Source organism: Clarias gariepinus, chromosome 5 (genome assembly GCF_024256425.1).
Source record: "Clarias gariepinus isolate MV-2021 ecotype Netherlands chromosome 5, CGAR_prim_01v2, whole genome shotgun sequence".
Lineage (NCBI taxonomy): Eukaryota > Metazoa > Chordata > Actinopteri > Siluriformes > Clariidae > Clarias > Clarias gariepinus.
This window is the reverse complement of record NC_071104.1, coordinates 33,330,154-33,348,168: the sequence shown is the minus strand read 5'-3', so window position 1 is coordinate 33,348,168 and position 18,015 is coordinate 33,330,154. Positions and strand designations below refer to the sequence as shown.

General features: G+C 34.8%; 1 protein-coding gene across 3 annotated transcripts; it reads left to right on the top strand.

The window, feature by feature from the left end:
• Window positions 1-445: 445 nt before the first annotated feature.
• On the top strand, window positions 446-16,917 carry LOC128524386 (CASP8 and FADD-like apoptosis regulator). Of its 3 annotated transcripts, none has more exons than XM_053496947.1 (10): window positions 446-547; window positions 5,989-6,276; window positions 6,581-6,686; window positions 7,836-7,971; window positions 11,799-11,863; window positions 12,085-12,145; window positions 13,595-13,641; window positions 13,826-13,904; window positions 13,997-14,507; window positions 16,299-16,917. In XM_053496947.1, the coding sequence occupies exons 2-10, from the start codon at window positions 5,990-5,992 to the stop codon at window positions 16,426-16,428; spliced, it is 1,422 nt and encodes a 473-aa protein (XP_053352922.1). In that variant the 5' UTR covers window positions 446-547; window position 5,989; the 3' UTR covers window positions 16,429-16,917. The 3 variants fall into 3 exon arrangements, with proteins under 3 accessions (XP_053352922.1, XP_053352924.1, XP_053352923.1); XM_053496949.1 differs by lacking the exon at window positions 446-547 and adding an exon at window positions 4,937-5,075; XM_053496948.1 differs by lacking the exon at window positions 446-547 and adding an exon at window positions 4,948-5,075 and having other exon boundaries at window positions 12,085-12,136.
• Window positions 16,918-18,015: the final 1,098 nt, after the last annotated feature.

The window sequence follows — 18,015 nt, the reverse complement described above, 5'->3', positions numbered from 1 at the left end:
CTAATAAAAAACCCAAATTTAGTATTTCGGAAAATGTATTATTACTTCAGACCAATTAAAAAATAAAATAAAAAAGTATGAACATGTACAACATTCGTGGCTCTCTTATGGAAGCCCAGGTCTCTATGGGGTTTAAGTCAGACGAGTTCGCCGGCCAATCAAGCACAGGGTCCTTAAACCAGGTACAGTATTAGTAGCTTCCTTTTGGCAGTGTGTGCAGGTGCGAAGTCCTGCTGGAAAATGAAATCGGCATCTCCATAAAGCTGGTCAGCAGAATGAAGAGCTGGTGCGCTGAAACTGGACCTGATAAAACACAGTGGACCAACACCAACAGATGACAAGGCTCCCCAAATCAAGTCTACAATTACAAAGTGTACTTCCGCATATGTCCACCAGGGGGGCGGGGGCGTGTTAAACCGGAACCGTTAACCTCTGACCATGTAGGGTGACTGCGTAGATCGAATGGGAGTTTCCGTGACTTTCTCTTTCCGTTTTACGCATTAAGGAAGGGGGGCTGCATTCCAGTCTGTCCTCCCCCTGTCTGAAGGTAAGACGTGTTTTTTTACGTACTGCGTCGTTTTAAATACAAAAACGAATAAGACTAATGTTAACTTTATTAAGCGTCGTGTTGTTTGAAAGCTGCCCGTCGCGGTTGGTTTGTTCCTTCTGCAGGAAGCGCAGAGTTCAGATAAAGGAGGAGATAAAGGCAAACACGCAGTTTATTTACTATAGAAAAGAAACACTGCAATCTTAATCATTCTTAAACAGTGCTCATATTGGCATAGAAAAAAGCGCAACGAAACCGCAAATGCAATGTGTGAATCTGTATGTATATATAACAAATACAATGCTTTTATCTACACACATAAAAGCCCCGACGTACGATTGTGTAACAAATTCTGAACAGAAAAAAAACATATAATGACGTTTATGAACGTTTTCTTAATGCAGTTGCTACTACTATTACTTTTATAATAATAATAATAATAATAATAATAATTATTATTATTATAAAAATTATTATTATTATTGTTATTATTATTATTATTATTATTATCACCACTATAATAATTATACTACTACTAATACTACTACTACTACTACTACTACTAATTCTATTAATAATAATAATAATAATAATAATAACAATAATATCAATACTACTATTTACCCTTGTCCAAAGGTACAACGCCCTCACCCACATTTTAGGTGCTTTCATAAGTTACTTTGAGTTAGCACACTCCTACTTCATTCATTCATTCATTCATTCATCATTAACATCACTGCTTTGTCTATATATATATATATATATATATATATATATATATATAAATTATACTGTTGCATTGCTGAATTGAACTGAATTGAATTTTGATATTATTTGTAAATATAGACAGTGATGGTAGTTAATTTATAATGGTTTTCATTTCATTCATTCATTATATTTAACTTTATCATCTCTGCTTTGTCCTGTTACAGCAAATAGTCAGTGTGTGTCTATATACTGTGTTGCATTGCTGAGTTGAACTGAATTGAATTTTGATATTCTTTGTAAACATATCACCACTATAATAATTATACTACTACTAATACTACTACTACTACTACTAATTCTATTAATAATAATAATAATAATAACAATAGTATCAATACTACTATTTACCCTTGTCCAAAGGTACAACGCCCTCACCCACATTTTAGGTGCTTTCATAAGTTACTTTGAGTTAGCACACTCCTACTTCATTCATTCATTTATTCATCATTAACATCACCGCTTTGTCTCTCTCTCTCTCTCTCTATATATATATATATATATATATATATATAAATTATACTGTTGCATTGCTGAGTTGAACTGAATTGAATTTTGATATTCTTTGTAAACATATAAACAGTAACGATACAGTATTTTATAATTTATAATGATTTTATTTGTTTTATTTAATGATGATATGTGTCTGTGTGTGTGTATATATATATATATATATATATATATATATATATAAACATATATATATAAAGAAAACTTTCACTTAGATAGCAGGGATTGATCTGTGGACATTCTATGTTTTAGGAGGCTGGAAGTTCAGTATAACAGAGTCACCTTAAGTTATTTGCGTCATATTAAAGGAATTTCAGTCCTGAACTGAATTAAGCAACTGCAAACTCATAAACGTTTTTTTGTTGTTGCTGCTGCTCTTGTTTATTATTTTTTTTATGGCGGTTGGAATCAAGTACGTTGCGTTATGCCAATTGTAGGTTTCATTCTGTCTCATTATCTCAACCCCTTAAAGCCGGTGTTGTTCTTAAGCAACCTGTGTGCAGAATTAAACACTTGTGATGTCACACTGTGATTTACAGCATTACTTCACCCAGTCAGTCCTCATTAAAAATGACATCTGACAACCAGGTAGACTCAAACGCTGTAATCTATTAAGAAATGGATTGTGTAAAGGTGCACTCAGCTTTAACCCTCTAAAATATTCATACATACATACAGTGCATAAGATGCTTTGGGGATGTAAATTAACAGAATAAATATGACACTGACATATAGAAAGTGTTGTTTTAAAATGTGCATGGACAACCCCTAAAATAAATTCATGAACATTTATTTATTTACTTGCATTAAAATCACTTGAAGGGCCTCTTTTAAACTGTTGTCCTCCCATTCAAAATTATTTAATTCATCATTTATTATGCTTCTCCTTCGCACAATCTGTTTGCTTGTGTATATTTCTGTTCATCTCCTTGTCAGCCATGTATCTTTCTCAAGTATTGAGCCCTAGTCACATGAATAAGTGAAATGTTTGCATATTAAAACAACTTTGAGAGATGAATTTGTTTTTGGCGGGGTTGTCATAGTACTAATAATTTTATTGAATAAATAAATATTTAAATTATTGTTTAAACATTACGCAGGTACAATGATTATGCATTTATAATAATTCTTTAAGAAAAACAAATTAATAAGATAAGCTGAATATATTTTTTAGAGCTGTAGCTATCAAATATTGTAGTAATCGAATATTCTAACAAAAATATTATCGAGTAATCGGTTAAATTGTAATTTAGCTTAAACAAAAATGTAGAATATAAAAGAGAAACAAAGAATAATTGGTTTTCTTTTTAGATAAATCTACTTTTATTTTTTTTAAATGCCTACAGCATTTTATCAAAAATAAACATTGTCATTATTCACATTACAAGGAATAGCTTAAAGTTGCCTGAGATGAATTAAGTACATTATAGTGCCATACATTCTTATTTTAAAGCCTTTTCTCAGATGCAAAAACTAAAAAAAAAGGTATTTCAAATGCTAAGGCACATTGTTTTGTATGTGCAAATATTGAAATGTAAGTGCAATATTGAGTATATCCAGGTGAAAAAACTTTTGACAGTGTCTGGGTTTTTCTTTTTGTTTATTTATGCTTATAAAGCTTAAAAAGTCCACATTACAGTACATATACTTAAGTGTTTAAAAGTAAAACATAATAATACTAAAACTAAGCATCACTGCTGCACCCTAAACTGGTTTATGGTTATTATCAGACTGTACTTTACATATTTACCTTTAGAAGCTTTAGACATGATTAAAGCCATGAGTGTTTTTTAAAAAATTGAAACGAAGTCTGGGTAAAAAGTTACTGATATCATAATAAATTACGATCACCCGCATGTTTTCATGTTTTACGATAACTTTCTCATTCTTACCTTTACCTTTTTACGATTGTCTTGAGATGTTCACGTCATACTTTTTAGTTCTGAAGCAACTTCTCACTGATATCATGTTTCACATATTTTAACATCAAATGCTTGCAGAAAGACAGGTTGTTGTTAGTATCTGCGATCATATCACGTATAACATTTCGGTTTATAACAATAACAAGTACGAGTAGTGTGTGACTAGTAAATATTCTAATATTAAATCAGTAGTCCAGTATGACAAACTGAATGTTTAAATACATTTATACCACTTGCGCTCCTGATTCTGATTGGCCAGAAGGAGCATGGACAAGAATATCACAGGTTTATATTAACGTCTTAAATTTGATTTGTTTCTATAGTAACAGCTTCCCCAGGGACTTGTGAATGGTCTGCAAAATGTATTGAAAATGCGTACGATAGGGACATTTACTGTGAAGAGATGTTTGAACATTGTTGGAATTGGTGACTGTACATTCTAACAATCAATCAAGATATAACTTTAGCTATGCGCTTCGCACAGTAACATGACGAGCTGCATTTTTTTTTTGGCTGATTACCTCCAAGGCAGGAGAAAAAAGTGAGTTTATAAGATGCTATATGCCAAGCCAGAATACAAACTAACTTATTTTATGGATATTTCATAAGTGGTATAAGTGGTGCAAGATTTAGATTTAAAACAATTTATAAAATGAAAGTGCCATATAAATAACATTGAACTGAATTAAAAAGTGCTTTGAAGGTCTGAATGTAAATATTTCAATTAATTTAAAATTTCGTTTCGCAGTACGTTAATTTACTCAGCCAGTTATAACCAAGTGAAATAAAAAGCCTTCAGAAATAATTGCCAAGTAAAAAAAATTAAAATGCAAATAAAGATTGTAATGTAAAGTACAGTAAAGGTGTTACGAGTTTAAAAGCAACAAGTACTGTACATACAGTATTGATAGTTACTTAAGTTATGTAGTCTTGATGGCTTTGTAGAACAGACACCCCTGTTAGGAATGTGGAATGTGTGCTGTTTCAGATGCCTAGGACAATGATCGTTTTATATCTCTTCCAGTCCTTTTTATCATAGTTTTTTAAATAAGAAATGCAGATTTCCCAAAATTCCTTTGTGATGAGGTACATTGATGGAAAACAAGAAAAGCGAAAGCTTTGCAGAAAGAGGCCGGATATGTCCGGAGTGGCCCAGTTTACACAGATATCATAATGTGAGGTGGTTCCCAGTTTGAATTTGCACTTTCATTTCATAGAAGGGAAAGGCTTAAAGTTACAACAGATGATTATGAAGATGTTCAGGTTCTACTGAACTGCTCTATATATGGGTTAGTTCTTGAACTTAGTGTAGGTTTATCTTTGGTGAGAAGGTAACTTGCCTCTTTTTCTATTTTTTTTTTTTAAACTTGGATCATATACTCAGCTTAAACCAAATCTTTTTTTATACATACTGGTTGTAAATGTTTTTTATTGCTTGTCTTGTATATTATCTCTTGCGTCAATCAGATGCTTACATTTATTACTAGTGAGTACACTCGTTTGAAGAAGCAGGTACTAAAAGTCTATAATTTATAGCATGTCTGTTATTTTTTTAATTGATGAGAATAAAACTAATTAATTGAATGCTCAATCTAGAGCATTTAGCTTTACGTTTAAACAACACTTCCAATAATACAGAGTGTTAAAAGCGTGGATGATGACAGTTGATTCTTTACGTCTTTTGAAATAAACATTAAAGTCTCAAATTAAAGATGTCTTATTAATGTCTTTATGTTTTATTAGTATGTGCATCATACACTAGATACACAACAACAACAAAATTTTTAAAGCTTGTAAAAATCCATGGTGATTCATGACTTATTGTTTCTGTTTAAACACTTAAAGCTTTATCGTTTTCGCCATGTCAGTTGCTAATCCGAACTTTTGTAAACGGGGAAATTTATGTAATTGACTTGTAGTTGAACAGTGATTTACACACTACTGATTGTGCAGTACCAGCTCCAGGCTAGGATGGTTTAGGATTAGCTAATTCAGATTTGAATTGAAATTTAATTAAACTTTGTACTGAACTTTGAACTTTGTACTTGGATTATACTTTGATTAAACTTTGTACCAAACTTTGAACTGTTTTTTACACTGATTTTAGAGAATAGAGATTAGAAATCCTAAACACTTCACACCTTAGACTTACCCCTGATTAAAGTATTTATTTTGGATCATTGTACTAATTCTTTTCTTGTGTAAACTAGTCTAAATAGTTTTTCTTTACTCTTTATTCAACAGGATGTCTTTGTCGACGCCGGTTTTACACACCATTAACCGAATAGTGGAGGAGCTCACTCCAGAGGAATGTAAGCGTTTGTCCTACCTGTGTGGAGAGCTTCGCACTGAGCGCTGCAACAACAACGTCAAGGAAATGCTCCAGTCTTGTTTGGTGCACGCGAATCCAGCCTTTCTGATTGAGCTGATGCTCAGGATGCGGCGATATGATTTACTCTCCAGGGTGTTAGGAGTCAGTAAAACCGAGGCTGAGCGGCGTATGAAAAACAGCCATGCTCTCTCAGGATACAGGTAGTCATCATTATCTTCGAACCTAACTGATGATGTGTTCATGAGAATTATAATGAAATAAATTGTAAAACTATGAACTTTTCATCGGCTCATAGAGAGTATGTTGTTGGGTATTTAACAGGGGAATGTCCTAGCATCCTAGTGGTATTTCAAGGAAAATGTAAAAAAAAAAACATATATCTTCCCTCTCAGCATGAAATGATTTAAGTGATCTTAAGAAAGCAATGATTTGCCTCCTTAAGTGTAAATCTGAATGCTCTTGTAGCGTTCAATCAGGTCTAACAGGTGTTTTTCTACCTTTAAGGGTACTGATGGCTGAATTGAGCGAGGATGTTGGAACAGACGATTTGAAGTCATTAGTTTTCCTGCTCAGAGGCACCCTGCCCAAAGAAAAATTGGAAAACTTTGAGGTAAAAGAAATCAAACTCTGAATTCAGTGAATGTTGTTATTTCTACCTCAGTTAAGTTTGAGTCAGTACTGCGCATAAAAAAGGACAGATCTGTTATGTGGTAATGTCATGGCCTTATTTTGGAAATATCATTAGAAATCCCCCAGGGGTGTGACGATATAGTGCATGTTTATTGTCAACTTGACCTTTTTTCCATTCTGTTCTTTTAGTATCCTCGTTAACTGTCTAAAATTGAGTAAAAGCACGATTGTCGATCTAATAACTCTATTTTAATCATGGTGGATGAGTTTATTGTATTTCCAGCTATGGTTCTTTTATTGTCTTCACATCTGCTTGTGGAGAGTGGTGCTAATTGTTGGGAAACCGGGATGTCAGTCATGTTTGTGGTGTTTCTCAGATTACAGTTGACTAGTTTCATAGACTTTAAACAAGCCAAAGTGGCACTTCAGTGAAGAGACCCGCGAGGGTAAATAAAATACTACATTTATAACCCTTTTCTGTCTCCATCAGGTGCTTTCAGCTAAATAATTCACAGAAAAATAAAAGATTAAGGGCATGCATTGGCTGTATCTGCTATGGAGGCTTAGAATTATGATAAGGTTTATAGTTAGAAAAATGGGATCAGTTTTTTTTTACACACTGACCAGCTCTGCTGAACTGTTTCAGGCGCCTGGTTTGATTTGTGGTCCTTAATTTAATGTAATTTGATGTACTGCACATGAACTGTGTTTCAAATAATGCTTTTTTAAAAATATTAGATGCAATTGGATTCTTTACATTGATATGATATAAAGCCTATCATAATATCAATAATAATTCAAACAATATAAAAAAATGAGGGACTTGGTCTGCATTTCAGCTTTGTAGTCTGCTTCATGTAATGGAAAGGGCAGGGCCAGCGAAGGTGCGTGGAAAAAAAAAATAGCTGAAAGCCAAATAAGTATGCAGATGAGAATAAAAATATTTAGCAAACCTCAATGACCTCATTTCTCCCCTTGACAATTGAGTCATATGAGGTTTTTACACTACACTCTTCAGGCTTATAGTGTATTATAGGAAATCATACGTAGTCCACAGTATACCGTTACCACTAAAGCCGCTTTGATGACACTAATAGTGACCACTGTGATCACATGACCTTCTCCGTAGTGCTTCCTGGATGTGGTCGTGGAATTAGAGAAGTTGGATCAGATCAGCAGCACCAGGATGGACATGATGGTGGATTACCTGAGAGCTATCCGCCGTGCCGACCTGGCCAAGAGACTCAGCCAGTACCAGGGAAAAGGTGGGGAATACTATACACCTGCATCCTGGAATCATTGTGACCACTGGAGCGTGATTTTACGCACAAAGTCTGCTGTTTCCTGTGTCGTAATTTCTGAGCATGCTCAGCTTCACTTTCCATTGGTTTTAAGTTCCTCATTCCAAGTTTCTTTCGAAAGTTCTTGAAATAAATTATATATATATATATATATATATATATATATATATATATATATATATATATATATATATATTTTTTTTTTTTATGAATCAGGACCCCACTTTGCATACTTCAGATGTTTACTGATTTGACTGTTTAGTTTCACTTTTATTCATTATGATATGACTGGATTTACCAAAACCAATTCAACAAGTAAACACATATGTCAGTTTATTTAGAACATCTATTGAATCTTTAGGTACAGTTTACCTGCAAAAGCCCAGGCGATGTTCATCTAATGGTCGCCTGTCCAGTTTCAGTGAACCCGAACCCTCTTTACTATGGAACCCAATGGGTTGTTTTACTGTTGTGGCTTATTTATAGGGTATAAGGTTGACATGTTGTATGTTCTGAGATACATTTATCATTGATGGTGACCATAGCGCTTAACTGAAATAAATACTCAAACTGGTACCAACAAACACATCACGGACATATACTGACTAAGATCACAATTCTCCCCCGATTCTGATGATTTATTTGAACGTTAATAATGAAAACCCTTGAACATATGCGTTGGACAGCTGTTACACACACTTGGCTGAATAATATTATTAGTTTCTATCATGTGGTGTTTAAATGACTGCACTCCCACCCCTACAGTATGTTTATTCAAGGTTTTTTTTTTTGCATTAATTTTAGTTTCAGTTTAAGTATGCGGTATTCCCAGCGTAAAGTTTGTGGGGTTGCTTTTGGTATCTCTTTTTTATAGGAATGCATACAGTAAGTACACACTCCCATGGGATGATAAATGATTACAGTTTTTACTGGAAGCCAGCCTTGTTTTTATTACTGTAAGGCAGGTCCTGTACAATATATCATTAAGAGTTAATAGAAACTCGAAAAAAGGCATTAATGTGGCATAATCTTTTATTTGTTTATTTTTTTTAATCACAGCCTAAATATAAAGAGGAAATAAACAGATTAAACCTTACGTATTTTATACACGAAAGCAGTGCTGTAGTCTGTGGGCTGAATTAATGTGGACAAACGAAGGCATAATGATACTTAAATACCAATTTCAGGATTTAAACACTGGTGTCTCAAACAGTTGACCAGAAATTTAAATACCCTTAAATGTCCATATTTGGTAGCCTGATCTGTTTATCATCTTCCTAAAATTTTCCTCTTATGCTTTAATCAGGAAGCATTAAAAATTATAGTAATGCGTTTAAAAAAAATTAGGATGTGGTTATGGTTTGCAAGAAGTCGGAAAACTTTGCTGTAGTAATAAAATTTCCCACTTGCAGTGTATGACAAAAAATATGTCGACATACAGTTTTAGGGCAGAAACTTGTATGTACTATGAAAAATGCAGCTGAAAGTATCTAACCATTCGCACGCCACACTTAAGCAACACCGCACACTGAGTACAATTTCTTTTTGTTAGACTTTTTTTGAATTTTTAAATTTTTATTTATTTAAAAATTTATTTTCTCCCTAATTTAGTCGTGGCCAATTCCTCCCCGTCACTAGGAGGCTCCCACATTAAGGCTACTACTACCACTCAGCCAGGAGGACGAAGGCTATCCCGTGTTTTCTCCGAACCGCGTGACGTCAGCCGACCGCATCTTTTCGAACTGCTCGCTCATGCACCGTTAGGGGCGGAGTAACACACTCGGAGGAAAGCGCTAGCCGCTCCTTTTGCGTGCGCGAGCTCACAGACGCCCCTGATTGGCTGTAGAGCCGTGATTAATGTGGGAGCGCGAGTACCTCTCATCCCTCCCACCAGAGAGAGCTCGGCCAATCAGCTCTCTCTGTGCCTCCGGCTGTGGGAGGAAAACGGCATCACCCAGGGTTCGAACCAGCGATCTCTGGATGATAGGGCACCGCGCACTTTACCACTGCGCCACTTGGAGGCAATTTTTAAAATTTAAAATAGTTTAATAGTTCATATTAATAGTTTTAAACTATTTCATTTGCATTACACCGCCATGTATAGATAGAATTACAGGCTGGTAAGGTTACAGTTTAGAACAAATGATTGGGTTTACAAATGATCTAACAACCATGTCTAAAATATGCAGTAATAAGGGCCCGAGAAGGTTCATTCACCAGTTTCGCTTCCCTTTAGGAATGTATTGAAATCAAGTGTTCTTTCTTCATGAATCATTAACCCACATCCTCTTACGCTTACATTCCATGCAAATTACTCAGAAAGGAAGTATTGAAGCTGATAAGATATAGTACCTCACCGACTATCTGGTTCAAGCTCGTCCGCTGTACCTGTTGGGCCGACAGACGGTTTTCGTTATTCAAAGCCTTTTCCCCTTCCTCATTCTATAACAATATTCAACAATGGCAATATAAAAACAGGTGTTTAAAATATACCATAAAAATATACCATTTGCATAAGTGTTCAGACCCATCATGTACTGTAATATTTGGCTAAAACAGCTTTGGCAGGAAAAACTAAAGACGTCTGCTTGTAATTGATGCTACAAACTTCGCAGACTTTCTTTTAAAAGCTTCTTCTTGGCAGAATCATTTAAGCTTAACCAGGTTGACGCAGCCATTTTCAGGTCTCTCCGGAGGTGCTCTATTGGGTTCAGACTCTGACTGCAGTACTTTCACAGAGTTGAAGCCAGTTCCTTGTTTTCTTAATGTTATGCTTTGGGTGGTTGTCATGAGGAAATGTAAACTGTACTGATTAATCTCATAGTTCTAGTTAACCAAATACTTCCCCACAGCATGATTCTGCAGTGTCTGACGCTAGGGATGATTTTAATAAGGTGAACTTCAGTTTAATAAGGTGATGATGATTTTCTGATTCACTGTGGTCTAAGAGTTCTTTGGGGGCTTTTTGGCATACTCTTAGTTGGTTATCATCTGCCTTTTAATGAGAAATTCCTTCTGTCGGGCCACTGTACCATATAGGGTTGATTGGTGGAGTGCTGCAGTAATGGCTGACCTTCTGGAAAGTCTACCATCTCCACAAGGGAACTCGGGTTTCATTTATAGTGACCCTTGGGTTCTTGGCTACCTTTTTGCCCAAGCTCCTTTGTCCCCAATTACTCAGTTTGGTTTGAAGAGCAGGTCTTGAAAGACTGTTGGTTATTCCAAATTTCTTTCATTTGAGAATGATGGAAGCTACCGTGTTTTCGGGAACTTGCTGCAGGACGTTTTTTTGTATCCTTCCCCTGATCTTTGTCTTTACATATTCCTGTCTCACAGGTCTACAGATAATACTCTCAAACTTTTTTCTTTGTTTTTACTCTTATATACACCAGTGAGACCTTGTATAAACCATTTTATGCTTTTCCTAATTAAGTTCAGTGGAGCTTAGGCACTAGCAGGCTCCAATTAAGTTGTAGAAGCATCTCTTCTGATTGATTGATAGGAGTAAAATGCACCAGAGCTGAATTGCAAGAGTCAAAACAAAGGGTCTGACCACTTACGTAGCTGGGTTATTTCAGTCTTTATTCAGTTAGTTAGTAAGTGTTTGTTTGTTTTATAAATAACCAAAACACTTCACACACCCATTCTTTACTTTGTCATTGTGAGGAGTGAAAAAAGCTATGAAACCATTTAAAGATGAGTGTAAAGCACAACAAAATATTATGTTTCAAACCCTTATATCAGTGCTGGATATGTTTGTAAAACTAAACCGTTAATTATTATTATTGCAGCTGAAACACAAAGACCTGCCACGATAAAGTTGAGAGAAGAAAGGCGAGCTTGTCAAGCTGCATCGGTGAGTAAAGCAACGTCCCTGTAATTTTCCCCCTGATCTTATTAAGCCTAAAAGTGGCTGTCTTTTGGATGCCTAATACTTAATACTAAATGTTTTAGACTATACCTTGGTATCATATTGTAATATAACTAAGCCTTATTATTTATTTAATTTAAAGTATGAGAGAAGCAGGTTTAAACATACAGTTGTGTGATCCCTCTATCTTTACCTCTCTGTTTCAGCCTCAAACTTCAACAGCATCCTGTAGTGCCAGGAAGCACACCACACCCTGTGGTAAGTTTGGTGAGGTGATGAAATTTTATTCCACAACGTCTTAATTTAATCTCTTATTTATTGTATTTTTTTAATAGTTGAATTGTTTTCAGAATATTTACAGTAATGATTAGTTATTTAATAAAAACCTATTTAATAAAAACTTTTATATACACTACCGCTCAAAAGTTTGGGATTGCTTTTTAACTCTATGGCCGATTTTTATTTCTATCTACACTGTAAGAATCTCATCTGAACAGTTGATATTACGATGTTTCTGCTACTTATGAAGCTCTGTAAATCCTTTATAATGGCTTTAATCCGAGTTGCTATTTGTTATCATATTTTTGAAATCCCCAGTAGTGTTGTAGAATGTAGAAAATAAATCACTAAACAAAAAGAAAGATAAATACATATACAGGGGTTGGACAATGAAACTCCAATTTAGTGTCCAATCTTCCATGATTGCACATTCCACCAGTAAGAGCAGAGTGGAAAAGTTTAATTATCAGAGTAATAGCACAGTTTTGCTTAAAATATTGCAATGCACACAACATTATGGGTGACACATCAGAGTTCAAAAGAGAACAAATTGTTGGTGCTTGTCTCTTTCAAACAAGCGTACCACCCAGACTGGTGCATGCCCAGAGTGAAGCATGGTGGTGGATCAGTGATGGTTTGGGCTGCAATATCATATCATTCCCCAGGGCCCAATACTTGTGCTAGATGGGCGCGTCACTGCCAAGGACTACCGAACCATTCTGGAGGACCAGGTGCACCCAATGTTTCAAACATTGTATCCTAAAGCAGGGACGTGTATCAGGATGATAACAGACCAACACACACAGCAAGACCGGTGACAGAAGGGTTTGATGAACTTGTAAGTGAAGTTGAACATCTCCCATGGCCTGCGCAGGCACCAGATCTAAATATTATTGAGACACTTTGGGGTGTTTTGGAGGAGCGAGTCAGAAAGCATTTCATCCACCAGCGTCACGTAGTGACCTGACCACTATTCTGCAAGAAGAATGGCTCAAAATCCCTCTGGACACCGTGCAGGACTTGTATCTGTCATTCCCAAGATAAACTGATGCTGTATTGGCCGCTAAAGGAGGCTGTACACCATACTAGTGAATTATTGTGGTCTAAAACCAGGCGTTTTAGTTTCATTGTCCAACTCCTATATATACTAAATTCTGCCTATGCATGAATATTTATTTATGTATATAAAAAAATTCTACAGTGTTTATACTCACATTTATTAAATGTATCTATTATTAATAATAGGATTTATTTGTATTTAACATTTTTCCTACCCCTGCTTTTCAAATGGCTTTTAAATTAAATAAAGCATGTAAGCACATAAACTAATAAATAAGATTTTTTCCCTATAGCACATTTTAGTAACTACATTATTGAATGCTTTGATTTTCAGTATTTTAAAGGGTTTTTTGAATATTTGCTCATTTTGTTTTCCAGTTAACCCTACAGCACCGCAGTTTGTCTCACCCAGCAAACCACGTGAGGTAATAAACCATAGATTTTAGCCTTTTTTAAATAAATTTTAAAATAAATTATTCTTATTTATATTTCTTTCTTTCTTAGTACTCTAAAAATGAGAGATCTAACTAAGGAATATTTGGCTTATAGCCGTGTGTAGTTCTTACCCAGAATGCATTGCATTCACTCCACTCTTTTCTGTTTAATCAGCGTCAGGAGGATGTGTACAGGATGCAGAGCGAGCCCCGGGGAGTGTGTGTGATCATAGACTGCGTGGGTACTGAAGGAGGTGAGAAATTGTGATTTTTTTTTTTTTACTTATTATATTTCCATATATAAGACTTATAAATATAAGAAGCTTAATAAATTCTCTCCCTACAGAGAATCTTAAAAAAATATTTTCGAGCCTTCACTTCCATGTGAGCCTTCACATGCTACTAAATGTCAGAGAAGTCTTTTCCTGCTTGGAGCAAATCTCCAGACAGAGCGATCATTACAGCTCAGACGCCTTTATCTGCTGCATCATCAGCCGGTCCCACTCATCCCAGCTGCTCGGCACTGACTCGCACGGCCTGGGACTCGACCTGAACATTGTCCGTCAATTATTTATGCCTAACTCCTGCCCAGGACTGACTGGAAAGCCCAAACTCTTCTTTATCCAAGGCTATGACATCTCCCGGTCATCAAATTCTATAAGGTTCTCTGATAACGAGGACGGAGAGCTGGAGACGGATAGCCCTCTCCAATGTCGCGTCATAGTGGAAGATGTGCCGGGGGACGCAGACGTCTTCTGGAGTCACTGCTGGACCAATGGAAAGCAGCTTGAGGATGTCAACCATCATTCTGTGTATTTACAGTCCCTGAAAGAGGCCTTAGTTGATGGACAGAAGAGGTTAGTGTGTGCCACCTACCCATTATAAATGTAAATTTTCACAGTTTTAAGCTGAGGAAATCATAAGTGATGCTATGACTTTAAATGAAAGTAAAACTTTAGTTGTTGCTGTTGATATTGAGCAATACACACCACTTTAGTGCTGTTTTTAGCATATATTTTACTGTCTAGCAAACCTTTGTGTCCTGCTTTGAGCTTTTTCACCACTTTTTCAAGTTCATTATGGGGCAGCGTTGAACTTTTACATACATTAGTTCAAAAATGTACAGTATGGCTAGTCAGAGAGAGAGAGGGAGAGAGAGCGAGTGTTCATACTTTTCCTTCAAAACAGAGAGTATGGGAAAATTTTAGAACTCTTCGAAGGCGTGTATCAGGGTCAAGGTTCAAATTTGCAATCTCTGAACGAGAAATTGAATGCTTTTCTCTTGCTAAATTTATAAAGAAACAGGCAATTTAAATAACATTATCTTATTTTATAAATAGGCATAAAAGAAAAAAAAAACAATATTACTTTACTTTAGTAAGGTTCGACATCTAATTGCTTACTTATACTGTCTATTCGTTGTAAATAGGGGAAATTAGTACACCAGGCAAGGGTTAAAACGGTGTCAGGGGGATCACAATCAGAAAGTAGAATAGTATAAACCTAAAAAAACAAACTCTCTGCTGTAAAACATAAAAATAAAAACTGATCTTTAACACAAGCAGAACATTCCGGGAAATACCAGGTTTACATGGAAAAACTGTGCAGCAAAACATGCAATAAGTAAAAGTTCTTGAGAACAGGAAACATCGACCATATAAGGTTAGTAGTGGGAGAAATAAGGACAGATTGTGCACAGATGATGTTAAAAGGCTCAAAAGAGGCCGAAACAGATATGGGGGAACTACAACTGCGAAATAAATCCATGACTGTGTGTATTACTGATCTAAAGCAGAAGAGAACTTACTGTATACAGTAGGAAAGGAACAAATAGAGAACTATCTGTGAGGGTCAATTTTTGTTTCTAATATTATCATAAATCATTGTAATAATACAAAACAATTTGTTTGGTAGCTCTCTAAATTAGTTTGAGCAGCAAGAAAGAGAATCTAAGATTAAGAAAAAAAAAAGATAACCATTAAATGGTGTGGAACATCTGGGAAGATGATTGGCATTTGTACACAGACAGACAGTATAAATACAAGGGAAATTTTTTGTGCAGTCAGTGATAAAAAAAAAAAGAAAGATAAAGTGGAATGAACATATTATATAAATTATACAAGGGTAAATAGAAGAAGGTCACAAAACCACACAACAGAAAAAACTGAGAAACAAGAAAGATTATTATTTAAAAAAATAATAATAACTATATCTAATGTTCCTGATAAGCAGGAAAGGACAAAGGACTCTCCGCATGTGCATCAGTATGCTTTAGCCGCAGCCGCCCATCACCCTGTCACCGGTTCACTGGTTTTCCTTCCTTGGGTCACTTTTGGTATGTCTTGACCACTGCAGACCAGGGACAAGAGCTGCAGTTTCCCACAAGAGCTGCAGTTTAGGAGTTACCCTGCCCCTAGAGCTATTGTAGCTCAAATTGTAGAAAAGGGTACTGCTGTTCCAGTAGAAAGGAGTCAGTGGCAAAATAACGGAGTACTCAATATTAGGTGGGTGGTCATAATGTTATGGCTGATTGGTGTAGAAGCTATAAGAATAGGGAGAAAACATCTGAGTGACTGGAATAGCATTACAAGCTATTACAAACAGTATTGTTATACACTAATAAACGTAAAAAATCTGTTCTGTTGCAGGAGATTTCACGTGGTGGATCTTCACATGGCAGTGAATCGAGCAGTATATGCTCATAACAACATCCGTCCAGCATCAGCGTATCACATCAACCTCAGACACACGCTACGGAAAAGCGTCTATCTCTCATAAGTCTCGTATACACTGAGCCTAAAAGAGTTCAGCTTTTTTTTAATTGACCATAAAAAAACAGATTGAATTGTGTTCAACACAGATTATACTGTAATTGTATCAATTAGGGTGTAAGCTAGTTAACCAGTCAACTTGCATCATGAAGAATGACCCACACTGTGTTTTTCACAGTGACAAGCAAGGCAGCAAGCATGTTGTTGTGCATATGTTGTGTTTTTGTTTTATGTCCACAAGAGGGCAGTGTTGGCCTTATATTTAATTTTAACTTTGAAGGCATTACTTTTGAAGTTGTTTCTAAACATTTCAACTAATTACTGGCAGCTTATGTTATTATTTTTGTTGTATTCACATTAGTCAATTGTTCATTTTTGACAATTATTTTCTACATTTTATTTATTTATTTATTATTTTCATACAAAAATACCTATGTGGTCAAATATTACATTCATTTTATATTTAATTAAAAAAAGATTTATATAAAAAAAAAAACTTTGTTTAAATCTCATCCTGCCCATTGCCAATGCATTAGATTTCCATATATCTCAATTCCATACACATTTACTTTATATTTATTTTTCCTTTAGCATTGAATATCTTTAAACAGTAAACAAATGTCACGGTTAATTGTCACCAATGTTCTTACTTTTTCTGTACACACGAATAAAGGTTGTTTTTCACAGGCACACATCAAGGAATAGCACTTATCCATATAATAAGTACAATACAAAATACTTATCATATATTTAAACCTTTCAGTGGCTTTCTTGCAAAGAAATTCTGTCAGCTTCTATGAACCTTTACATGAATATTATACACATTGCTGAGTGCTATTTCTGAAATTAATATATATTTTATTGTACTAACAATAATACTACATAGTAATTTATATCTATTGATGATAGATCATGATTTCTACATAAACAGTTTATAATTAAATGTAATCATGAAGTTGTGTTTTACTTTGACCTATTAAACTGTACATATGTTTTAAATACAATTTTATAAGTTGTACCTGCACTACACAATTTTTTTTTATTTTATAAAAAAGCAAGCTCCAAGAAGTGATAATGTAATTTAAAATATATGAAAATAATGGTTTCTTTAATAATGTTGGGTCACGATACTCAGTTTTAAAGTCTTAGTAATTGTATAATGCACATGATTTATATACTTTTTTAATGTTGGGGTTTTCAGATTTTTATTTCTTTATTTAGTTTATAATACACCACTAATCTGCTAAACTAGTAAACTTTTAAATACCAAACTACAGTAATACTGAACTGCTTACTTACTAACTACTTAATGGCTACGAAATGCTAGAAATGCTGATCCACCCAATTTATACAGAAATCCTTACCACAAAAGGAAAAGAGAAGTCCTGTAAGCAAGTCGTCAATAATTATGGAAGAATGCACATACACTATGTTTTCTGAAGTACTCTATATAAAGGTTTAATTTACAAGTACTCCATACTAGAAAAAAAATCTAATCTTTATAATTTTTTTTCTTCCTGATAAATAAAGCTCTTTCGTAAAAGGAAAAATTGTTAAAGAAAGATAAACATTTTAATAAAAAAATAGTGTAAAA